At 35.8% G+C, this 21,202-nt stretch overlaps 1 protein-coding gene across 2 annotated transcripts; it reads left to right on the plus strand.

Annotated features, from left to right (window-relative positions):
* Positions 1 to 68: 68 nt before the first annotated feature.
* Positions 69 to 21,122, plus strand: hsf1 (heat shock transcription factor 1). Of its 2 annotated transcripts, XM_058753051.1 has the most exons (14): positions 69 to 476; positions 981 to 1,089; positions 2,092 to 2,228; positions 3,880 to 4,004; positions 8,648 to 8,723; positions 9,713 to 9,774; positions 9,967 to 10,054; positions 10,148 to 10,281; positions 11,110 to 11,343; positions 14,916 to 14,993; positions 15,627 to 15,732; positions 17,812 to 17,859; positions 18,389 to 18,455; positions 19,154 to 21,122. In XM_058753051.1, the coding sequence occupies exons 1-14, from the start codon at positions 351 to 353 to the stop codon at positions 19,348 to 19,350; spliced, it is 1,587 nt and encodes a 528-aa protein (XP_058609034.1). In that variant the 5' UTR covers positions 69 to 350; the 3' UTR covers positions 19,351 to 21,122. The 2 variants fall into 2 exon arrangements, with proteins under 2 accessions (XP_058609034.1, XP_058609035.1); XM_058753052.1 differs by lacking the exon at positions 14,916 to 14,993.
* The last annotated feature ends 80 nt before the right edge of the window (positions 21,123 to 21,202 follow it).

Below are 21,202 nucleotides of genomic sequence, written 5' to 3' on the forward strand. Positions count from 1 at the left end.
CTTAACTTATTTTAAAAATGTATGATATTTTTAAAGACGCGTCGCTGTGGCGTCATCAGAGCGCGACTCTTCTCAGCGCTGCTTGTTTCTACGCAGTTTCTACGCTGTGGGGATTTAATGGAAATTTCCACTACTTCTGAATGATCAAAAACACTTATTCGGATTAATTTTATTTTATTTATCACTATCTAAACGAGAGTCGGATACCCCGAGGTGGAAATAGAATCAGATTTGTGCATTCGAAGAGCGTAATCTGCGTTCGTACAGCCACACTTTGAGTGTGTAACTCTGCTCCTCATCAGTGACTCATAACAGAGGTGATATTATCGTCAGAAACAATTACTAAACTGATGGAGTATCACAGTGTGGGGCCCGGAGGTGTGATGGTCTCGGGTAGTAATGTTCCTGCGTTTCTGACCAAACTCTGGACGCTGGTGGAGGATCCGGAGACAGACCCGTTAATCTGCTGGAGTCCAGTAAGTTTAGAGCCTGATCGTGGGTTGCAAATGGTTTGAGGAAGGTTTACAGAACTGGATTGCAGTTAGATTCATTTGCGATGAGCTAGTGTAGGCCTGAACCAGCACATCCTAAAATAACCTCTGATATGGAGGCGCAGGAGCCTGAATTTACTGTAGTTTTTACTTTGTGTTATAAGTGGCCCTGTTGATACTTGGGTTAAAAGGGCCTGAGACAGTTTTCCTTTTGGTTTAGATTCAGTCGTCATGAACCAGTTTAGGTTTAAATCAGAGACACAAAATAAACTCTGATAAGAATGTGTCAAAAGTATTGATTTAATAGTATTTGCCACTTGTCTAAATCTGGAGTATTATAAGTGGATTTGCCTGATGCTTGTGTTTGTTTAAGCTTACCTTCTGGAAAAGCAACGGATCTGTTTCAATTTCAGAATGAACTGGAGCTGAATCTTTGGACATCTTGTAGATCTGTTGTTGATGTTTTAATCATTTCTGATGTGTTTTCAGAGCGGCAACAGCTTCCACGTGTTTGACCAGGGCAGGTTTTCCAAAGAGGTTCTGCCGAAATATTTTAAGCACAATAACATGGCCAGTTTTGTTCGCCAGCTCAATATGTGTAAGTATAAGAGAATTCTGTACCTAATTGTCCAACTCAGATGAAGTCTTGGAAGTCTAAAATCTGTCTCAAGACATGTATTTTTGGATGTTTTTTAAATCTCTATCTTTAATTTGATATTTTGTTTTTCTTTATTTTATCTGTTTTACTGAGTTTATTTTTTAATTGTACAGCGCTTTGGTACACTGTTGTTTTTAAAGTGCTTTGGAAATAAATTCTGGTTTTAATTTGTTTATGCACAATGTGTATGCGCCATGTGTTGACTTCGGGTGCTGTCAATATGGAAGATTTGTAATTGTCTTTTGTTGGAAAATGCAAAAATGTGGATTAATATCAATATTTTAAGTTAAGTTTTTTCACAAAACGCATTGTTTCAAAACCGCTTTACAGTGTTCCATTATGTTAATCTCTGATTGTCTACATTTAACAGTTTAGATATATATGTAACCCTGGAGCACAAAACCAGTCTAACGTCGCATTTGTAGCTATACTCAAAAATACATTGTATGGGTCAAAATGATCGATTTTTCTTTTATTCCAAAAATCATTGGGATATTAAGTAAAGATCATGTTCCATGAAGATATTTTGTAAATTTCCTACTGTAAATATATCAAAACTTAAGTTTTGATTATTAATACGCATTGCTAAGGACTTCATTTGGACAACTTTAAAGGTGATTTTCTCAATATTTCGATTGTTTGCACCCTCAGATTCCAGATTTTCAAATAGTTGCATCTCGGCCAAATATTGTTCGATCCTAACAAACCAAAGTTTATTTATTCAGCTTTCAGATGATGTCTAAATCTCAATTTGAAAAATGTACCCGATTTTGTGGTCCAGGGTCACATTTTATAATAATAATACATTTTATTTTCAAGGTGCTCAGATGCTTATTTTGGGTGCTGCATTCTTTATATACTTAAATACTCATTGAGTTTAAAGCCAAAATCAGTTAATATGCGATTATCTGTGCTTATAACACGTTAATATATTCCTCATAGATGGTTTTCGGAAAGTTGTCCATATCGAGCAGGGTGGGCTGGTAAAACCAGAGAAAGATGACACAGAATTCCAGCATCCATATTTCATCCGCGGACAGGAGCATCTGCTGGAGAACATCAAGAGGAAAGTCACAACGGTAGGTAGAAACTCTTGCCTTTCCTGTAACATCTGAGAATATATGAGTGGGGTGTTTGTGAGATAGGAGCCACAGTGACCTTGAGTTTTGAACGATCTCCAGGTTTTTATAATTGGTTGGTATTTTGGAGGGGCTTTTTTGATCCAAAGCAGCTTTACAGTCAGGCTGAAGCTCATTTAGGACAAAGTCATGATGTCAGACCTCTAATGCGGTCTGAATTGATCTGGGTTTTGGGGGATTCCCTGCTGCTCATGTTTGACTTTGAAACCTGCAGCGTTTCACATATGAATAAACATTTGCCAGAATTATGCTCTCCCACAGGGAAAACATAATAAAGTGGGATTATAAATGATCTTTTCTTACTGGACTCTAACAGAGGCTTTCCAACATTATGTGTAGCTTGTAATATAGGTGTGTAACTAGCAGTGAAGGCTTTCTTTTGCTGTGTCATGTACGCTTGATGAATTTGAGTGATATATTTGCCATATTCTGACTTTAATAAATATGTTCTTGGACAAAGATTTTTAAACTAGGGTACAGAAATATTATACAAAATATAAAAAAAAAAAAATATATATATATATATATATAATCTCTTATTTTATTCAACCTACACTGTAAAAAATTGTTTCAAAAAGTTGTTTCAACTTAAAATAATTTGTTACCCGCTGACTTAATTTTTTAGTTTAGTTAACTTGAAATTTTAAGTTACTCAATGCTAATTTAATGGACAACTCGAATATTTTAGTTCGAGCGGGTTAACAAATTATTTTAAGTTGAAACAACAATTTTTTTTTTTTAGTGTATTTAAGTAATATTTAAATGTTTCACATTTACTAAATTTGATGTTATGACTCATTCTGCTATCTAAATAATGGATTAATCATAAATCAATTTGTTTTATTATAATGACAGCCCTAATTTGTAACAGTCAGAAATTAAACTCAAATCTGCATATAGTTTTATCATTATTATATATTATTGATACATGTTTCATACAGTATAAATATGTCTTGGTACATGAAACTATGTAGCTGCTTTTTTAAGGGGATCATTGAAAAAAATATTTTTATATATATATATATATTTGTTTATTTATTTAGTATAATGGAGTGAATAGAAAGCAGAAGTTAACCAGATCGTTTAAGAAACACTCCACTCTGTTGGGATATTTGTGGTTTGTATATTTCCATTCAGAAGTTTCTGAGTGCACAGAGTCTGGTCATTGGTAACCAGATCAAGTTTTGTGTGTGTGATGGTTTCCATGTGCTCTGCTGGGTTTCCTCGGGCCACTTTGAATCCCAATGTCCCTCTTTTTCACATTGGCTCAGTGACGGATTGCGATAATCAGCAGGTCTGAGAGGAAGCCAGTTGGAGACGTGTGGATTAGAGGCCGAGGTTCTGGGGCACTTAATCTGGCGTCACTCTGATGCTCCATCGACGCCACTTTCCAGACCTCCCGATTTATAGTGTTTCCTCTCCCGCTCTGTCCAAATGTCCAGCTCGGGGCGGAAATCAAACCATTAACACATGCTTTCCACTACGTGAGGGTTCAGAAACGGGTCATGACAGACTCGACTCAGCCTTCCACTCACACACACGCACACTCCTCAGTCCGTATCTTTGACGTTTTCATTGTGTCCATCTGCAGGTGTCGAATATTAAACACGAGGACTTGAAGTTGAGCACTGATGAAATGTCTAAAATGATCACAGATGTCCAGCTCATGAAGGGCAAGCAGGAGTCAATGGACTCCAAAATCAGCACACTCAAACAGTAAGTCACATTGCCTTTAAGTTTGGCCAAAACATTTGACTCTTTCTCCATTTCCTCTTCCGGTTCTGGATTAATTTAGTCTAAACTGGGTTTCATGTAGTACCTAAACCTACTGGGAAAAGTTTGTCTGATGTAACATTTGGCTTGTTGTCAGCCAAGCCTTTAGTCCTTATTAAAGAAATTATAAGAATTTTCTTTGTTATAATACTATTAAGTATATTAAAGTTACTGACTTTTATTCAGTTTAATATTTAAATAATTAATAATATTTAAAAGTGTTTTCTGTTTAGTATTTGTGTATTTTTGCCCAATAGGCTTCCTAGTAAGAGCAGAACTCTGACTGCATTTTGTTTTATTATTATTATTATTATTTATTTATTTATTTATTTATTTTCGCACATACTGGGGTATAAATTTAGATCAGTGTTATTTTAGTATTGAGGTACTATAGTAGTTTTTATTAACTTTTTAAAAGTGTGAATATTTAATACCTAAAATAATATTTTCTGCATTGTAATTGTGTGTTTGTCCAATAGACTTCCATAGTAAGTTCAGAACTCTGAGCGCATCTATTAAGGCATCTTTATTTATTTAATTATTCATGTATTTATGCACACTGAGGTAAAATTCAAATTCAGATCATTGTTATTTTAAATATCAATGAGATACTATGATAGTTTTTATTAATATTCTGAATTATTGTTTATTTTTACATGTTTTGTTTTCATTTTTAGTTTTCGGTTAATTAAAGTGGCTGTTTAGTATATCTAAACTGGCATTCATGTAGTTCCTAAACCTACTGGGAAAAGTTTGACTGATGTAACAGTTGGCTTGTTGACAGCCAGGCGGTTAGTCTTTATCCAGTGTTACGCCGGGTAGATATCAATAGCAGTTCAAAGTGTAACGCTTAAGACGTGAATGTGGGTTAATCTTTGGGGAGTTTGTGTCTGCTTATTAATGCTTCACCTTTTTAAGTCCTGTTAGTCATGGCTCTAAAACGGACGGCCCTCCTCACGCCAGTGTGACGTGGTTCGGCAGCTGCTCTCAGCTTGTCTGAGGGCATTTTGTCACTTTACGCTCTCACAGCTGGACGGGCCTCTAGGGTTTGACACACACACACACACACACACAGACAGACAGACAGAGGAGTGGTCAGCTAGTACACACACAGGCAGAATATTATGAATGTCTGCTTGGACGTGTCACCCCTGCAATTACTTAGTTGTATTAATTTTGGGGTTTTAGACTTCTGAATATGTTGCAGATTTCTGAAATCCAACAAATCATCTTAAATGCCTTTTTTTTTCTTTTTTTTTTAAAATAAATGAATGTCAGTCAATCTAATGTTCTAAAACCTTGTGTAAGTTTTAAATTAACTTAATTATACATTTTAAATTCATGTCAATGAGTGTAATGTGTTTGGAGAATGGATACTGTATTTAATGTGTTAACATGTAAAATTAAGAGAGGTTTCTGCATTAAAAATATTTAAATAATACTAAAAATATTAAAATCACGTATTGAATTTTATTTAATATTTAATAGTTCATAATATATAATATTATAAATAATACATTTTCTGTATTTTATTTCTGTTTGTTTGCCCCATAAACTTCCATTGGAGCTTTCAAAATGGAGCTTGTATTTAACACAGCATATATAGTGTTGTTAAATGTTTTAAACACATTTATTGCATTAGCACAGGTGTCCATTTTTAATAGATAAACAGCCAACATATAGCCAAAATGATTATCAGAAAAATAATAGAACATTGCTAATTTGTAATGCCTAATTTATTTAGCAATAAAATATTATTAAAGATCAGTGTGAAATATCATCAAATACAAAATATACTGTTGGTGATACTATCATTTTATTTTTATGCCTTTCAAACTAAATTCTCTGATTTCAGAATTTAAAAATGTACAGTTATTCACAATAACCTTAAACAATAGAGACAATTGTTTTATTATTTTAAACTGTTATGGTAACAGCCCTATTTTTGTTGGATTTTTATTTGGATTGTTGCATTTTTGAAAGTCTGTTTTGGCTTGAAGGAGATTTTAAAGGACATTGCCTCCAATTTGTGTATTTCTGAGTCTGAATGGAGATTTGGGAGAGGTCTGGTCACCCTGTTTAAAGGAATCCACACCTGCCCCTATAAACCCCTGTCCCATCTGCTGAGGGGTGAGTGGGGGGAGGGCACATGATGGGAGGAGGGGACTCTTAAAGAGCTTCTTCCTGCACTCTACTGTTTAACAGATGAGCAACGCTGGGTTATAATGCAGCAGAGTCCTCTCATAATCTCTGTCTCTTGCTCGATATAAGAGACCTGTCCGCAGGGAGTCCGTGAGATGAATGTCAGACACAGATGATGTCACCCAACTCAAATATTCCTGATACTTTACAGTGACCAAAAAAACAAAAAACAAATCAGGATTTACTTGGAAATCATTTTTACATAGAAACTGATTGTAAATTTTACAAATAATTACTAAGTAATGGCTTACAAATATATGTTTTAAGTTTAAAACATGTAAAATACTTGAAAAAAAGTCTGTACACCTTCAACAATCAAAAAGTTGCAAGCGAGATGAAAGCAGTAGTCACGGTACCAAAATTTCTGTATTCGGTACCAATACCAGTGAAAATCCATGGTTCTCAGTACCAATTTCGGTACCAAAGCAAAACACACAAACAAGTTAAACTGTACAAAAATCAATGCCTTTCTTTATGCTTATTTAAAATTGTTTCAAGTAATAAAAGTATGAAAAAAAAAAAACCTAGTTTCACCCAAAAGTTTTTTTTATCATATTTCTGCTGCCGCTGAAAAACAACTGTAAGCTGTTGTCTGTTTTTGGGTTTGCTGGTGTTTCATGATCTTCCTCAGCCTGCTGCTGTAAAAGGAATTAATAAATTTATATTTTAAAATAAATAAATTTAGATAAGATTACATATATTTTAAGACAAGTGTATATCAAATAGATGGAAACTGTAGTATTAAAAACACTTTACAATAATCTGTAGATAACATGACCTAGCATGGGTGACGACTGAAGGTCTGGAATCCATGGCAGCTTTCATTGGCCAAGGCCCGCCCATGAGGCCGTTTGACAGACCAAATCAAATAACCAATCACAGTTCGTTTCGTTCAGCGTCACGCTTCGGGGCGTGGAAATGTCGCCACAATAACAGACCGTTGTGTAAAACTCTCGGACGTATTTTAAAGATTCTATGCCGCGAGCTTTAAATATTTCACATATTTTTGAAAATCCAGCGTTTAGTTGATCCTGACAAGCGCTCGTCGTCACAGTTGCAAACACGATGGCTTTCTTCTTTCGTGAGTAGGGGTGGGAATCGCAGGGTACCTCATGATACGATATAATCACGATACATGGCTCACGATAACGATAATATCACGATACAGCGATTCTGCGATTTAATCGATATATTACTAGACAATCATATAATGATACATCACAATATCTAACTATGAAAACAGTATGCCTGTGAAAAGTTTAAGTGCAAGTTTCTTTCTTTATTCAAGTCCAAACTGTTAGAAAACGGCAAAAAAAGTTTTCAATTTTAACATGTTAAGTAAGTTAATCATTTTATTGTTGGACTTATTAAAAGCCTACACTTTTCTCCTTGTGTAAACCAACACCGTTAACTGCTTATTAACTTTATATAAACCTGGTACATTTCAATTTACCTGGAGTGCTTTCTCAACCCTTCCTCTCCTCTTAGTCTGAGGCTGAGACTAATGCCAAGCTAACAATGTTGGAACTAGGAGCCATCTTGATTTAAGAAATCACATGATGATTTAGGAGATCACATGATAGTTAATCGTGAGAATCGGTCCCCAAACTAAAGCGTGACCCAAATACATACACCATGCAGTTGTTTGTGTTCTTGTTCATGATTTCAAATGTTCTTTAACTTGTAGGATTTCTTTGGCATTTTGTTGTGTTTGAATTTTCCATTTCCACCATAGTGATGTTCAGTATTTTCCTGTGGTTTTGTTCCTGTGTGCTGGACTGTGTTCAGGCTGTGTGTCTGTGGTCATATTGGACTCGTGAGCACACACTTAAAATGCCATTTTATCAGTGTCAAGGGAGCAGAGTTTAAGAGAAGCAGGCCTTACTCAGGCCCCGTCCACACGGAGACGCGTTTAGCTGTATACGCAAAAATTTAGTATCGGATTGGTGTTTCCTCCAGACGGATCCAGCGTTTTGGGAGTGTGAAACCACTATTTTTTGAAACCGGGTCCCAGAGTGGATAAATCTGATAACGCCACCCTTGCGTTTTCGTGTGTACAGCCAATTCGTGTATTTTGTGAAACGATGATGTCATCACCCCACATCTCGAACCTAGTCAAGACACCACTACGTCATGTATCAACAACAACAACATGAACAAACACTGAACGATTGTCTTTTTATTAACTAACATTAACACAGATTAATAAACACAGTTCCTTTGTATACCGTGCGCAAGGCTTATGTGCTTAGTCCAAGTCGTCTTCTCCGTTTTTAGTGTATCTCTGTGGTAGAATTACAGCGCCACAATTTCAGTCCTGACATTTTCTAACAGAACTCATTGCCTGAAACTTTATATTTCATCTTTCTGTCTCTCTCCCACAGTGAGAATGAGACACTCTGGAGGGAAGTTGCCACTTTGAGACAGAAACATGCTCAACAGCAGAAAGTCGTCAATAAGGTAAAATCAGCAAACTTTCTCCTGTTTTCAGAGTAACAAATACAATTGTTGGCAAGTCTTTTTTTTTTTTTGTCACTTATAAGTTCATCCATTCCAGCCTCACAGGCAGCCTGATCAGTTTAAAGTCAAAATGAAATTGCATAAGCATCATATTTTACTTCCAAAACATGACAGGTGTGAATTTTAATTTTTTTCACCAATGGATCCTCTGCAGTGAATGGGTGCCATCAGAATGAGTCCAGACAGCTGATGAAAACATCACAGTAATCCACTCCAGTCCATCAGTAAAGTCTTGTGAAGCGAAAAGCTGCATGTTTGAAAGAAACAAATCCATGTTTTTCAAACATCAGACCTTTGCTTCCAGCTAAAACATGAGTCCTTTGTCCATAATACTGCTTTCTTCACAATCAGTGAAAAAGTTGTCTCATCTGAATCAGGATAGAAAACAGTTCTAAAACAGTCCAAAACTGTTCTAGACCAATATGTCTGTGGACTTTGATCTGAAAAGACAACAAGGGATAGACTTTTTCACTGGAGGAAGTGTTATTATGGATTATATTTCGGCCAGAAGTGATGGTTTGAAGTTAAAATGCCTTTTTAGGATTTGTTTCTTATAAACACATAGCTTTTCACTTCACAAGATTTTAATTGATGGACTGGAGTCATGTGGATTATTGTGATGTTTTTATCAGCTGTTTGGACTCTCATTCTGACGGCACCCATTCACTGCAGAGGATCCACTGATAATGCTAAATTTTGCCAAATGTGTTCTGATAAAGAAAGAAAGAAACTACCCTACATCCATATTTTACTGACCTCTACAGCTTTTAATGTAAATAGACAATGTTTTTTGTTCTTAAATGTTTTAACTGATGTATATATATATTTTTTTTTTAAAGTATCATTTATGTATGTATTTTAGAAGTTATATTTACAGGAGAATGCCAAAGAAAAAACTTGTAATCGATTTTTTTTCTTTGTTTCCACAGCTCATTCAGTTCTTGATCACACTGGCACGGTCCAACAGAGTCCTGGGAGTAAAACGAAAGATGCAAGTCAAGCTCAGATCAACACATATATCCGCATTGATAGCTTGCTATTTAACTGTAGTGTAGTATAGTATATGAAATGTTGTTAACTGCGATTTTGTCTGTTCTACCTTTTGACCTCTTCTATTGTGCCCTTTATTTTATGGGGGATTTTTTTTTTCTCTCTCTCTTTCTTTTTCTCTGTTTGTTCACAGGCCCCTGATGTTGAATGATGGAAGCTCCACACACTCCATGCCCAAATACTCTCGGCAGTACTCGCTCGAGTCATCTCCCGCTCTCTCTGTGAGTCCTGCGTGCTTATATCTCAAATTCTTAGCTGAATTTTCCAGTGATTACCAGATTTGTTAAGTGTAATGTATGTCGTCTTGTGTGTAGCCCTCCTCTACAGCTTTCACAGGAACGGGTGTCTTCTCTTCAGAATCACCTGTCAAGACAGGGCCAATCATCTCTGATATCACTGAACTGGCGCAGTCCAACCCTGTGGCCACAGAGGAGTGGATTGAAGACAGGCAAGTTTCAGCTTATAGTGGCAATGGCTGAATCTCACAAATCTTCAAGAAAATGGATCACATTATTGTTATTATTATGACAATTTAGCACATTTTTCTCAAATTCTAGCACAATTAGCAGTTTTCATTATTGTTATATGAAAAAAAGTGTTATGAAGTATTTACACTTAAAAAAAATATATTTTAAAACATTCTTATTTTAAAAATCTGTACTTCATCACAGTATTTTTATTTTTATTATAGTCATAAAAATCTTGAGAATAATGGGAATTACAAGACTTAGTTTTTGGGAGCTGACTTGTCAAAAATAATGTCACAATGCATTAAAGGTTTATTCTACAAAAATAAAATATATATATATTCTGTTTATATATTTTATATTATATTATATAAATATATATGCACTTCTTTAATTGTTTTTGTAAAGAAAATAAAGCATGTTTTTTTTTTTTTTTTAAACAACGAAAATCCTGTTTTAGTATTGTGACATTTTCTAGACAATTAAGCACTTTTTTTTCTAAAAATCCTCATTGCAGTGCAATTTTCCCCCCATTATTATAATCTAAATATTTACAGTTTACAGTCACAGTTTTTGTTACTATATGAACTGATGTGGACCAATGGGCTTGTTCTGTGATATAGTGATGAAGGAGCTACATAAGCTGTTTTTGTCCATTAAGCCTGCAAGTTACAGTTGTCTAACCTTGTTGACATGCATCAAATGCAGGAGTTTAAAGAGTGTTTGAAAATGTAACATTTTCCTTGAAGCTGTCTTGACGCCTCTTTTTTTTTTTTTTTTTTTTTTTTATTTTTTATTTTTTGTCACAGAACAAGCCCATTGGTCCACATCAAGGAGGAACCATCTAGCCCTGCCCACAGTCCTGAGGTGGAGGAGGTGTGTCCTGTTGAAGTGGAAGTGGGGGCGGTATCAGGTGTACCTGTGGATACACCCCTTTCCCCTACAACCTTCATCAACTCCATCCTCCAGGAGAGCGAGCCCATCACCGCCCCAAGCCCGCCTCCCAATGACCAGAAGTGTCTGAGCATCGCCTGCTTGGACAAGTGAGTTTTACCAACAAATGCACATTCAATTAGGACAAACAAAGCTAGACTGTTCGAGTTCACAGTCTTCCCTTACTGAGTAACACTATTCTCATAGTTCCCTTTCTAATTGTGATCCTAAAATGGCTTCAGAAAGGATGGTTTATCCAAAAAAGAAAGTTCTGTCACCGTTAGCTCACTGATTTGTTTTCTGTGCAGCACAAAAAAGATGCTGATCCTTTCACTACAATGAAAGTGAATGGTGACCACTTTTTCTGGCACATTCATTATAAATTTTTTATTTACTTTTTTTTAACATTTGAGAAATTTCTTGGGAGTTTCTTCTCTTTGATCTTCTGCGGTGTCGAGTCTTTTAGCGACACACCTGGAGCAGTGGGCAGCCATATTGCTGCGGCACCCGGGGAGCAGTGGGGGGTTCGGTGTCTCACCTCAGTCGTGGTAATGAAGGTGGAAGAGAGCGCTGGTTATTCACTCCCCCCACCTACAATCCCCGCCGGACCTGAGACTCGAACCCGCGACCTTCGGGTTACAAGTCTTGACTCTCTATCCATCAGGCCACAACTGCCCCCTATAAGTGCTTTATATGCTTTATATGTGCTTTATAAGTACTAATGAACAGCCAATATGCTAGTAATATGCATGCTAATAAGCAACTAGTTAATAGTGAGAATTGATCCTTAAAATAAAGTGTTACCAGGAGGATTTATTTTATGAATTACAATTATTGGTTTGCTCTCACACAAAATGATCATATGGTTTCAAAAGGCTTGAAATATATTGAATGAACTGAATCTACTACTTATGATACTGTATGGTGTTTTTTTTTTTTTTTTGTCCAAGGGATATTTTTACTAACTAAAACTAAGTATAAAGAAAAAATAAATGTTAACTAAATTAAAATATAAAAAGCACAGGCTTTTCTAGTTGCCAAGGCAACATTTCTCATTTAAATTTAGTTTAACTTGAAGTATTAAAATAACCCAAACTAAATCATTTAAAAACAAGTAAAACGAACATATAGACACATTTAAAATAACAAAGATGACAAAAACACAAATTCAAAATATGAACAAAAAATGCAATAGTTTATCAATGATGCTAAAATAACAGTTTTATCCTTTTTAAAGCTTGAAAACTATGGTCACCATCCACTTTCATTTGTATGGAAAAAAGCATTGTGAACTTTCTTCTAGATTGCTAATTTTTAATTTTGTACAAAAGAATTAAGTGTATTAAATGATGTGGGTGAGTATTTAATGACAGGATTTTCACTTCTAGGTAAACTATCCATGTCCACATCAATCAGAAAAACCAAAAAACTAATGAGCAGATCCTTTTTTTCAAATGTCCTACAGAAGCATTTCTCATTACTAACTGTTCAGCTGCACTTAATTGTGGCATTTGGCTGCTCGGTTTAGCTTGGCAGACTGGCATAATGGGTAATACTAATACTTTTCCAGATATTCATGTGAGCCAGTGCATTATTTCATGTCAATTCATCTCATGGCCCCTGTGCCACTGAATTTGATGGCCTTTTGTTTATAAGTATTTAAAGTGTAATGGCCGTTTCACACTGAGCGCGATGCGAAAAAGTGAGGCGAATCGCCAACGAAGGTTGCTTTCACACCAAGCGCGAAACAATTGATCGCCTTCTGCTAATTTACCCCTGCACGCTAGGTGGCACCGACCAACAATGCATTTTTCCTCCGATATGTGTCTCATGTATGGATTTAACATCGTCCGCTGCTCAATATACAGCATTAAATTTAAGATAGCCTAAATAAAGTTGGTTCTATGCCAGAAACGCAAACTATCTATAATGCTTACAAGAAAACTTCTTAAAATAATAAGTAGCATCAAGCCACATTTGAAAATGTATGCATGTTAATTATTAATGTTTTTGCTTAAAACCCACTTTAAACCATCATCGAGTGCTTGTAATAACTTCCGATTGTGAACTATAGTTGATTTTGATTCTGTAATAGGCAGACAAGCACTCTTTGTATGTTTAATAACGCCACACTGCTTATTGTCATAAACATCCTTTACTGTTATAAAAATACCATGAGCTGCACACAAAACACGTACAGAAAATGTATCGTCATAATCATGTCTATTTGCTTTCATATTTCGTGTGTAGAATTAGAAATAAAAAAAATATATATTTTTTTTTAATATGGAAAATCTAGAGAGTTAACATGCTCTGACAACACTCGCGCACGTAGAAGAAAACGGATACTCCAGATCACATAATTCAGTGGAGAATTAATAGAAATTATATTAAGAACATGTGAGAATAAATCTGTTCTCAGATAACAAAGATAACAAGAACTCGGGATCCACTCTCTTCTCTCTCGGAATCGCTCAGAATATTCTTCTTTGGTGTTTGTTTAGGCTACACTGGTTTTCGAAACAGCGCCACCACTCTTTGCCTTTTTGTGCAACAGCAGCTGCTCCACGCACATGATCTAAGCTCAAATCTGATTGGATGGCCCATTTCATCACGGAGCGACGGGAAAAAAAATCGACACACAGGATAAAAAAAAAAAACTTTGCTTTTTCGCACCCGCAAATAATCTCGCCTGGTGTGAATAGCTCCGTAGGGATCTATTGTATCGATTCAAAAGCGTAATCGCGCTGAATTTTCGCACCGAATTTTCGCGTTCAGTGTGAAAAGCCCTTAAGGTAATGTGTATGTTATTGTTTTGTAAATAAATCAAACCCATAACGTGAAAGCACTAATATACCCAAAGTCACGCTCATAACTGAACCTAAAATCAAAATTCATATGGCTGCACATGAATTGAATTGAATTTGCTTTCAAGTTACTCTCCAAATTTTATGTAATTTCTGATGTATTTTCAACACACACACACTAGGGGTGTAACAATAAATCGATTAATCTAATGCATCGCAATTCTCTCTGAAATCGATTCTGAGCTTAGTTTTAACAGCAAATGGCACTGCATGCTTTAGAAACAGCTTGCTTTCAGTTCCTTACACACACACACCACTTGAACTTAAAATAATCATTCATAAAGTTCAAAAAGGTTGAAGCAAATTACAAGAGTGTTCACAGTGGGTTGTGTTTACATTAATCTTGCGCCATAAAAGTAGAGGTGCAAGTACATTTAACCACTCAGTTGAACCCACAAGCGGTCTTCTTCGTGTGCATTTGAGTGAGCAGTTAAAAACTAGCCTAGAGCACCATCTGCTGTTAAAAACTAAGTTCAGAATTGATTCAAGAGAGAATCGCGATGCATTAGGAAAATCACAGAATCTATCCATTAATCGATTTATCATTACACCCCTAACACGCACACACACATACATACGCATATGCATTATTCAAATATACATATATATGTATGTGTGTGTGTGTGTGTGTGTGTGTGTGTGTGTGTGTGTTTATATGTAAACCCAGTTCAAAACAATCTACTTCAGCCCCACCTTTATTGGCTCTAGTTCCCATTCCACCTAAAACAGCCCCGTTTTTGAGTGTGGCAGAGGCCCGTTTATGTGTGTAGCACTCCTGAAGTCTCCAGTGCCATGTTGTGCTTCTGTCTTTTCAGTTATCCTCAGATGTCTGAGATCTCTCGCCTTTTCTCCAGCTTCTCCTCCTCATCTCTACACCTCAGGCCTCATTCCGGGTCAGCATTTCAGACGGCCGATCTGTCCCCAGAACGCCTGACGCTGTGCTTAATTATAAAGACGCTTAGTTGGTCTTCTCAGGCTCATTAGCTCATTTCTGCCCCAGAATACCTGAGAAATGCTGAATGCTGACTGGTTGTTGGTAGGCTCAGGTGTGCTGGAGGTTGTAGAGAGCAAAAAAAGGGTGTTTGTGGCCACTTGAGCTCAATTTGAGAAGTGCAACATCATGATCACTCAATTTATGTCAAGTGGGAAGAAAGTGTGGAGTGTGGCATGGCATTTGAACTAAGATGCATGTTTTGTGCTCTTATTGAAACTGCCAATTACCCAATCACTCTTTGACCTCTGTTCCCCTCCTACCTCTGATTGGATACTAATGTCATGAGGTCAACAGCCCCTCCTCCCTCTTTGACATCGTCATCACAGTTTTGATCTTTCTGGGGACCGGCCTCTCTCCCGTTTTCATAGGAGTGTGTTTAAATGCTTCCTGCTATTGCTGAAGTGAAGTTGCTGATTTTTATTAGCTCCTTTAGTTAAAGTAAACATTAAATGAGTGTTTGGGTTTTGAGTATGGGAATTGACTGGTTTGTGTGCATTTGAGAGATTATTTTCTTTTTCTCTTTCTACCACAGGACAGAACTAAGTGATCATCTAGAGACCATTGACTCTGGAATAGAAAACCTTCAGCAGATCCTCAATGCTCAGTCCATTAACTTCGACACCTCGACTTTCTTTGATGTAAATATTGTTTCAGTCTTTAACACCATATTCAAAAACTTTAAGTACTTTTAAAAGCATCCATTTAAAAGAAAAAAATTGATTTTTATTAGTGTTATTTTTGTTTGTCGTCATCTTTTTTTTTGTTTTTACTTAAAATATATGATTTGTGTATGTATGCCTGTATAAATTGCTGTAGTTAAAGCTGCAGTCCATAACTTTTTTTTTTTTGGTTGGTTGATTAAAAATGACCTGAAATCAATATTTGAGCGAGTACATAACCAGCCAGTGTTCAAAACTATGGCCTTACTTTAGCCCGATTCCCAAAGGTTGGCTTATAATAATGTTTTCTAATTTGAGTGGTACTGGTAGGAATTCGTGGGAAATTCGAGCATGCCGCAGCGTCATTACGTCACGTCTGTAAACATAAAGAAGTTGTCCCGGCTAATAGGCTATATTGCATGTGAGGATCCTGCAGTTTGCAGGTCGTTTATAGCCTTTTCTCATAGCAGCTAGAATAATTAATTTATTGTTTTGATGGCAGATTGTAATCCAGAAAGGATTATGTGTTTATGAAACACACGTGACTGAAATTAAATTTATATTCCAGTTTTAAATGTGCATCTGATTACAGATAGCATGGGATTACTCCAGATTTGTATTTTAAAGAGAACCAGTTCGAAGGAAGAATAATTTGCTTTTTGGGTTAAAAAAATTTCTTTATATGAAATTCGAATGGTATGACAATTTGAGATGAGACTGTACAGAAATTGAAATCTACACACTAATACACACTGTATACACAGTCACTTAATGCTGTTGTTGTTAACATTGTTCTCAAATTGTTAAAGTATAACAGTAATAATAAGTTCCACCGTTTGATGTGATATGAGCAAATCGCTCATTAGATTTACTCACCATTGGGACCGCTGTTCAGAACAAACGTGGCGGACTTGTTACTTACTTGTTCAGATGACAATAGCCGGTGAAAATCCTTATTTGGGTCATACTTCCAAGACGTAGGCTAAAATCTGTGATTCTTAAGTACAGTATCCATACCGATGTGGTGACTGACAGCTACACATGCCCTTCAAAACATTAGATTCATCATCGTTGGGGCCGTGCCGGTGCCCAACCCACACCATAAAGATAATTGCGCAAATGCTGCAGTTGCAGGTTTTCAAACAGAGATGATGACAAAAAAGCAAAACTTACGGACTTCAGCTTTAAAGGGGTCATCGGATGGCCATTTTCCACAGTTTGATATGATTGTTTAGGGTCTTAATGAAAAGTCTATAACATACTTTGGTTAAAATTTCTCAATGGTAGTGTAAAACAGCAACTTTTTACAGCAAGCCATTTTGTTGCATGTTCCTTTAGATGTAAATTAGCTCTGCTCACCCCGCCCCTCTCTTCCGAGCCGCTCTCTGAGAGACTGTAAACTTTAGCCGCATTCATCGTGAAACATGCTAACTAGCACGTTATTAGGAAAGGCAATTTGCAGAGATTCATTAAAAAACCTTATACTCACTTCTTCTGTAGGTGAGGCTGGATCACGAATCATTCACACGAATATAGACACATTTAGGTAGATCGGGGGCCACAACTAACTGCAAACTGGCATTCAGATCTGCCTCCATTTTGTTAGCAACACCCCAACTTCCAACGATCCAGTCAATTCTCGAAGGACGAAATCAAGTCCCGCCCTCTCATTTCAGATGCCGTTTCACTCGGATAGACGTCACAGTAGAGGAAAAAAAAGACAATCGCTACTTCGGTTTCATGCCGACATTAAGATTAATCTCATATTCACAATAAAACATTAGTTTGAATGTCCGATGGGCTCACTCGCTGTGAGAAATACGGCAAGCGGAGTGATGCATGATACAAATGGTGAAGCAGTTGGAGGAGCTCTGTTATCACTCTAATATTGCATTCTTATCAGCCAATCAGACCAGAAGGAACTGTTGTATAAATGAACACTTTTCTTTTTGTTGTTGAATAATTTTTTTTTTTTTTTTTTTACACTACAGCTTATGTATTACTTTGTCAGCAATAAATTCTTCTTGTTGCTCTTAAACAGTTTGTTGTGTTTCACAGATTTTCACATCATCTTCGGCTGATATGGATCTGGACTGCCTGGCTAGTGTAAGTTTTTTTTTTTTTTTTATTTACTTATTAATTAATAGATTTTTCTTTTGTATTTTATAGCAATTTATATTTTTATATTTATTATTTTGTAGTTAGTTTTTTTTTTTTTTGTTCTTTCAGCTGTAGTTTTTTATATAGTACATATAAAGCATAGAGTTTATGGTCTTAACATTGAGAAATTGAGAAAGCAGACTGCTAATGTGGTTAAGAAAGTACAGTGTCTAACAGCTGCGTAAGAATGAACAGAATGCAGAGACAACAATCTCATCTGATCTGTTTAACAGAAAATATTTGACATGGTTTCAATGATAGATGTTTATCAGTTAGCTTGAAATAATGTTGTAACTGCAAGTTGCTGTAGGGTTCATTCCTGTCCATGCAATTTACTTTGACTCTGCATAAAAGCATCAGTTGTGTGGGAAGTAACTTTAACATCTTAATCTTTTCAGATGTGATGAGCACTTCATCTTCAGAAATCTGCATATTGCTCGTCTTAGTTAATCATACATCTGCGATCTCTTTACAGATCCAGGACCTTCTGTCACCTGAACCCATGAAAGAAACTGAATCTGGTACAGACTCTAGAGATTCAGGTATTTAGAATTCTTGAAAATTAACATTTTGTTTTAAATGCAAAGACATACACCATATAAATAAATAAGCAAGCAAGAAAAATTTATAAGATACGAAAGCTGTAGTTGCCACCACTTTACCATAAAAATTATGGTAGCAATATTTTAGTTTGTACACTCTGAAATTAAATTTATGGGTGGGAAACCTGTATATTTCTTTAAATAATACCATGTTAATAGTCCATCTAAAGTAATAAATTTTATTTCGGAACTGCATAATATACTGATAACCACTATAATAATACAGGTGATAAAAGAAACACATGATGAAATCACAAGACGCATAAGATGCAACATAAAACCCGTAAAATTATGTACATAATAATAAACGTAATTATTCAAACTAAATTCCAGCCAATGTAAAGTGTCACACAGGAAATTGCGGGAATGCCTATGCTTATGTTTTTTCAATGTAAATTACAAGAAGATATTTTGTTATTTTGGTCTAAAATAAAATTACAGGTTTTCACTGTATATAGCAAGAGAACTTGCTGTTAACCAACTAACAGATTTTTCTGTGCCATTTTACATCTTTTACTGTTAAAATGTCAAACATTTTTTTTCTGCATAGCAGTCTTTTGATATTTCGTAGCGTAAGAGGCGTTTAGTTTTTAGGCCACTAATGTCACCACTGAAATTTGCACTATTGGTGTTTTCAGGCAAGCAGCTGGTCCAGTACACATCTCAGCCTGTAATTCTTCCTGAACCTGTCACCACGGAAAGCAGTGGCACCAACCTGCCCATCCTTCTGGAGCTGGAGGACGACTCGTATTTCGATTCAGAACCAGACGAAGACCCGACCATCTCCCTTCTTAACTTCCAGTCCCCCGACCCTGAAGACCCCAAACTATCATAGAGAGACCGGCTTTTATAAAGGGATTTATGTCTGTGTGGGTTTTTTAAAACTTTATTCTCTGCGTTTCATTTTATTTTTGGTCATTTAACACGTCGGGGCTAGCCATAAGATTGTTACTCTGGTATTTCCTGTCAGGTTTAGTCTGGGGAAAAAATAATCTCTAAAAAGCAGTAGAGAGAATTCAGTATTCCTTCTAAAACCCTCTGTCATGGAGTTGAAACATCAAAATAAGCTTTTATTTGTTGGCTTGGTAGTTTCCTCCTTATACCGCTCCAGATGCAAATCTAAATTTATTGCCCGCGCTTAGTGTGCCTACCATTTATTTATCTGGATTGGATTTGAACCAATACTTTGAGATCTATTCTGAGCGATTCTCTTGCAGTCCGTCACCACTGCGAAACCTCAAGTTTGGCTTGTTGTACATGCGTTTTTCTGCTATTCTGGTTGTCATTATTTGATCTAATTATGTTGCGATAATCCCCAGATTGTTGTATTCAACACCTGGTCTCATAAGTACGCCAAGTATTCATCTTCCAATAGATTTTCTTTGCAGTATATGGAACGGTGGTTGAATATCTCATAGATATTGAAGTTAAAGCAAAAAAAACTAAATAAATAACACACACACACACACACACACACACACGTTTTATAGCCAGAAAATGCAGTCAGTTTAATCGGACAAGCATCAAAAATCAATGTTGTGTAAACTTGTCCAGCATCCCACAAATTATCTTCAGAGCCATCATATAATGTCTGATTTTGGTTAGTGAAGATGGGTATGGGTTAAAGGTGAACATTAGAGATTTTAATGAAAAGTTCAGTACAAAAATCAATTATCTTTTGCTGTTGAAAGTTCTAACAAGCAGGACAGCCAATGAGGCTGTATATAGGATGTATGTTTGAATATAATATAAATAGTTTAGAGTCTATACGTTTGTTTTTATGAAACAAATATATTTCAGACTTTGAAAAGACATTCAACATGAATTACACGATACGTGTATTATATAGTGACAGGTCATTTTATGCATTAATAACAGGTGTATCGGATGATCTGATTTGAAGAATTTGTGCAATAATTCAACTCTTAACCAACTTTGACAGCAACACTGCTTTCTTTTAATCTTTTTTTGTTTGTTTGTTTGTTTGTTTGTTTAGCAAAAGGAACTAGAAAATAAAATAGGGGAATCTCATTAAGACCTTATCTCGGCATATTTCACCTCAAAATCTAAAGAAAGGAAGAAAAAAAACATTTTAAACAGAAAATAAAGCCAATTTTTGGGCTGTTTTATTATTATTATTTTATTTTTTTTTTTTGCTCTGTTGTTTTTATGCAAGTAAAATGTCCTAAAAATAGGCTTTATTTTCCTTTTGCAAAAAATTCAATATCATATATACATATTATGATAAATATTTTTTTTTTTTTTCTCATGATTTTGGGTCAAATCTGACCTGGAACTTTTTGTGAGATTCACGTGTAAATTGGATACCAAAATAGCGAATTGAAATTGTATTTTTTGGTGCGATTTGTACACATGCTATGCCCTATAGACTTCTATCGTTCAACACTTGTTTATTTTTGGATGATCAGCGCGGTAGAGGAACTGGCAGGGAATATCATTTGTTGATGGTTCTGATCATTTTCAGTCACATTCTAGTCATTGGATGACTGTCATAGCCAGAGAGACATTAGGCATAAATTATTTTATTACGCATGTGGACAACACTTTCTGTATTGATATGTTTCAAATAAAAGGTTTTTGAAAGTATTTGGAAGTAGTTTGTTTTTTATTTCCCTGAAACCTGCTAAATCAGGTTTTTTGATTGTAGTAGGGTTTTCAAGGAGTTC

Source organism: Onychostoma macrolepis, chromosome 19 (genome assembly GCF_012432095.1).
Source record: "Onychostoma macrolepis isolate SWU-2019 chromosome 19, ASM1243209v1, whole genome shotgun sequence".
NCBI lineage: Eukaryota > Metazoa > Chordata > Actinopteri > Cypriniformes > Cyprinidae > Onychostoma > Onychostoma macrolepis.

Coding starts and splice junctions, on each gene's coding strand:
- hsf1 (XM_058753051.1), top strand. CDS start 351: ATGGAGTATCACAGTGTGGGGCCCGGAGGTGTGATGGTCTCGGGTAGT. Junction 14,994..15,626: donor CACCTCAGGCCTCATTCCGG/GTCAGCATTTCA, acceptor TTTCTACCACAG/GACAGAACTAAGTGATCATC. Junction 17,860..18,388: donor ATCTGGACTGCCTGGCTAGT/GTAAGTTTTTTT, acceptor ATCTCTTTACAG/ATCCAGGACCTTCTGTCACC.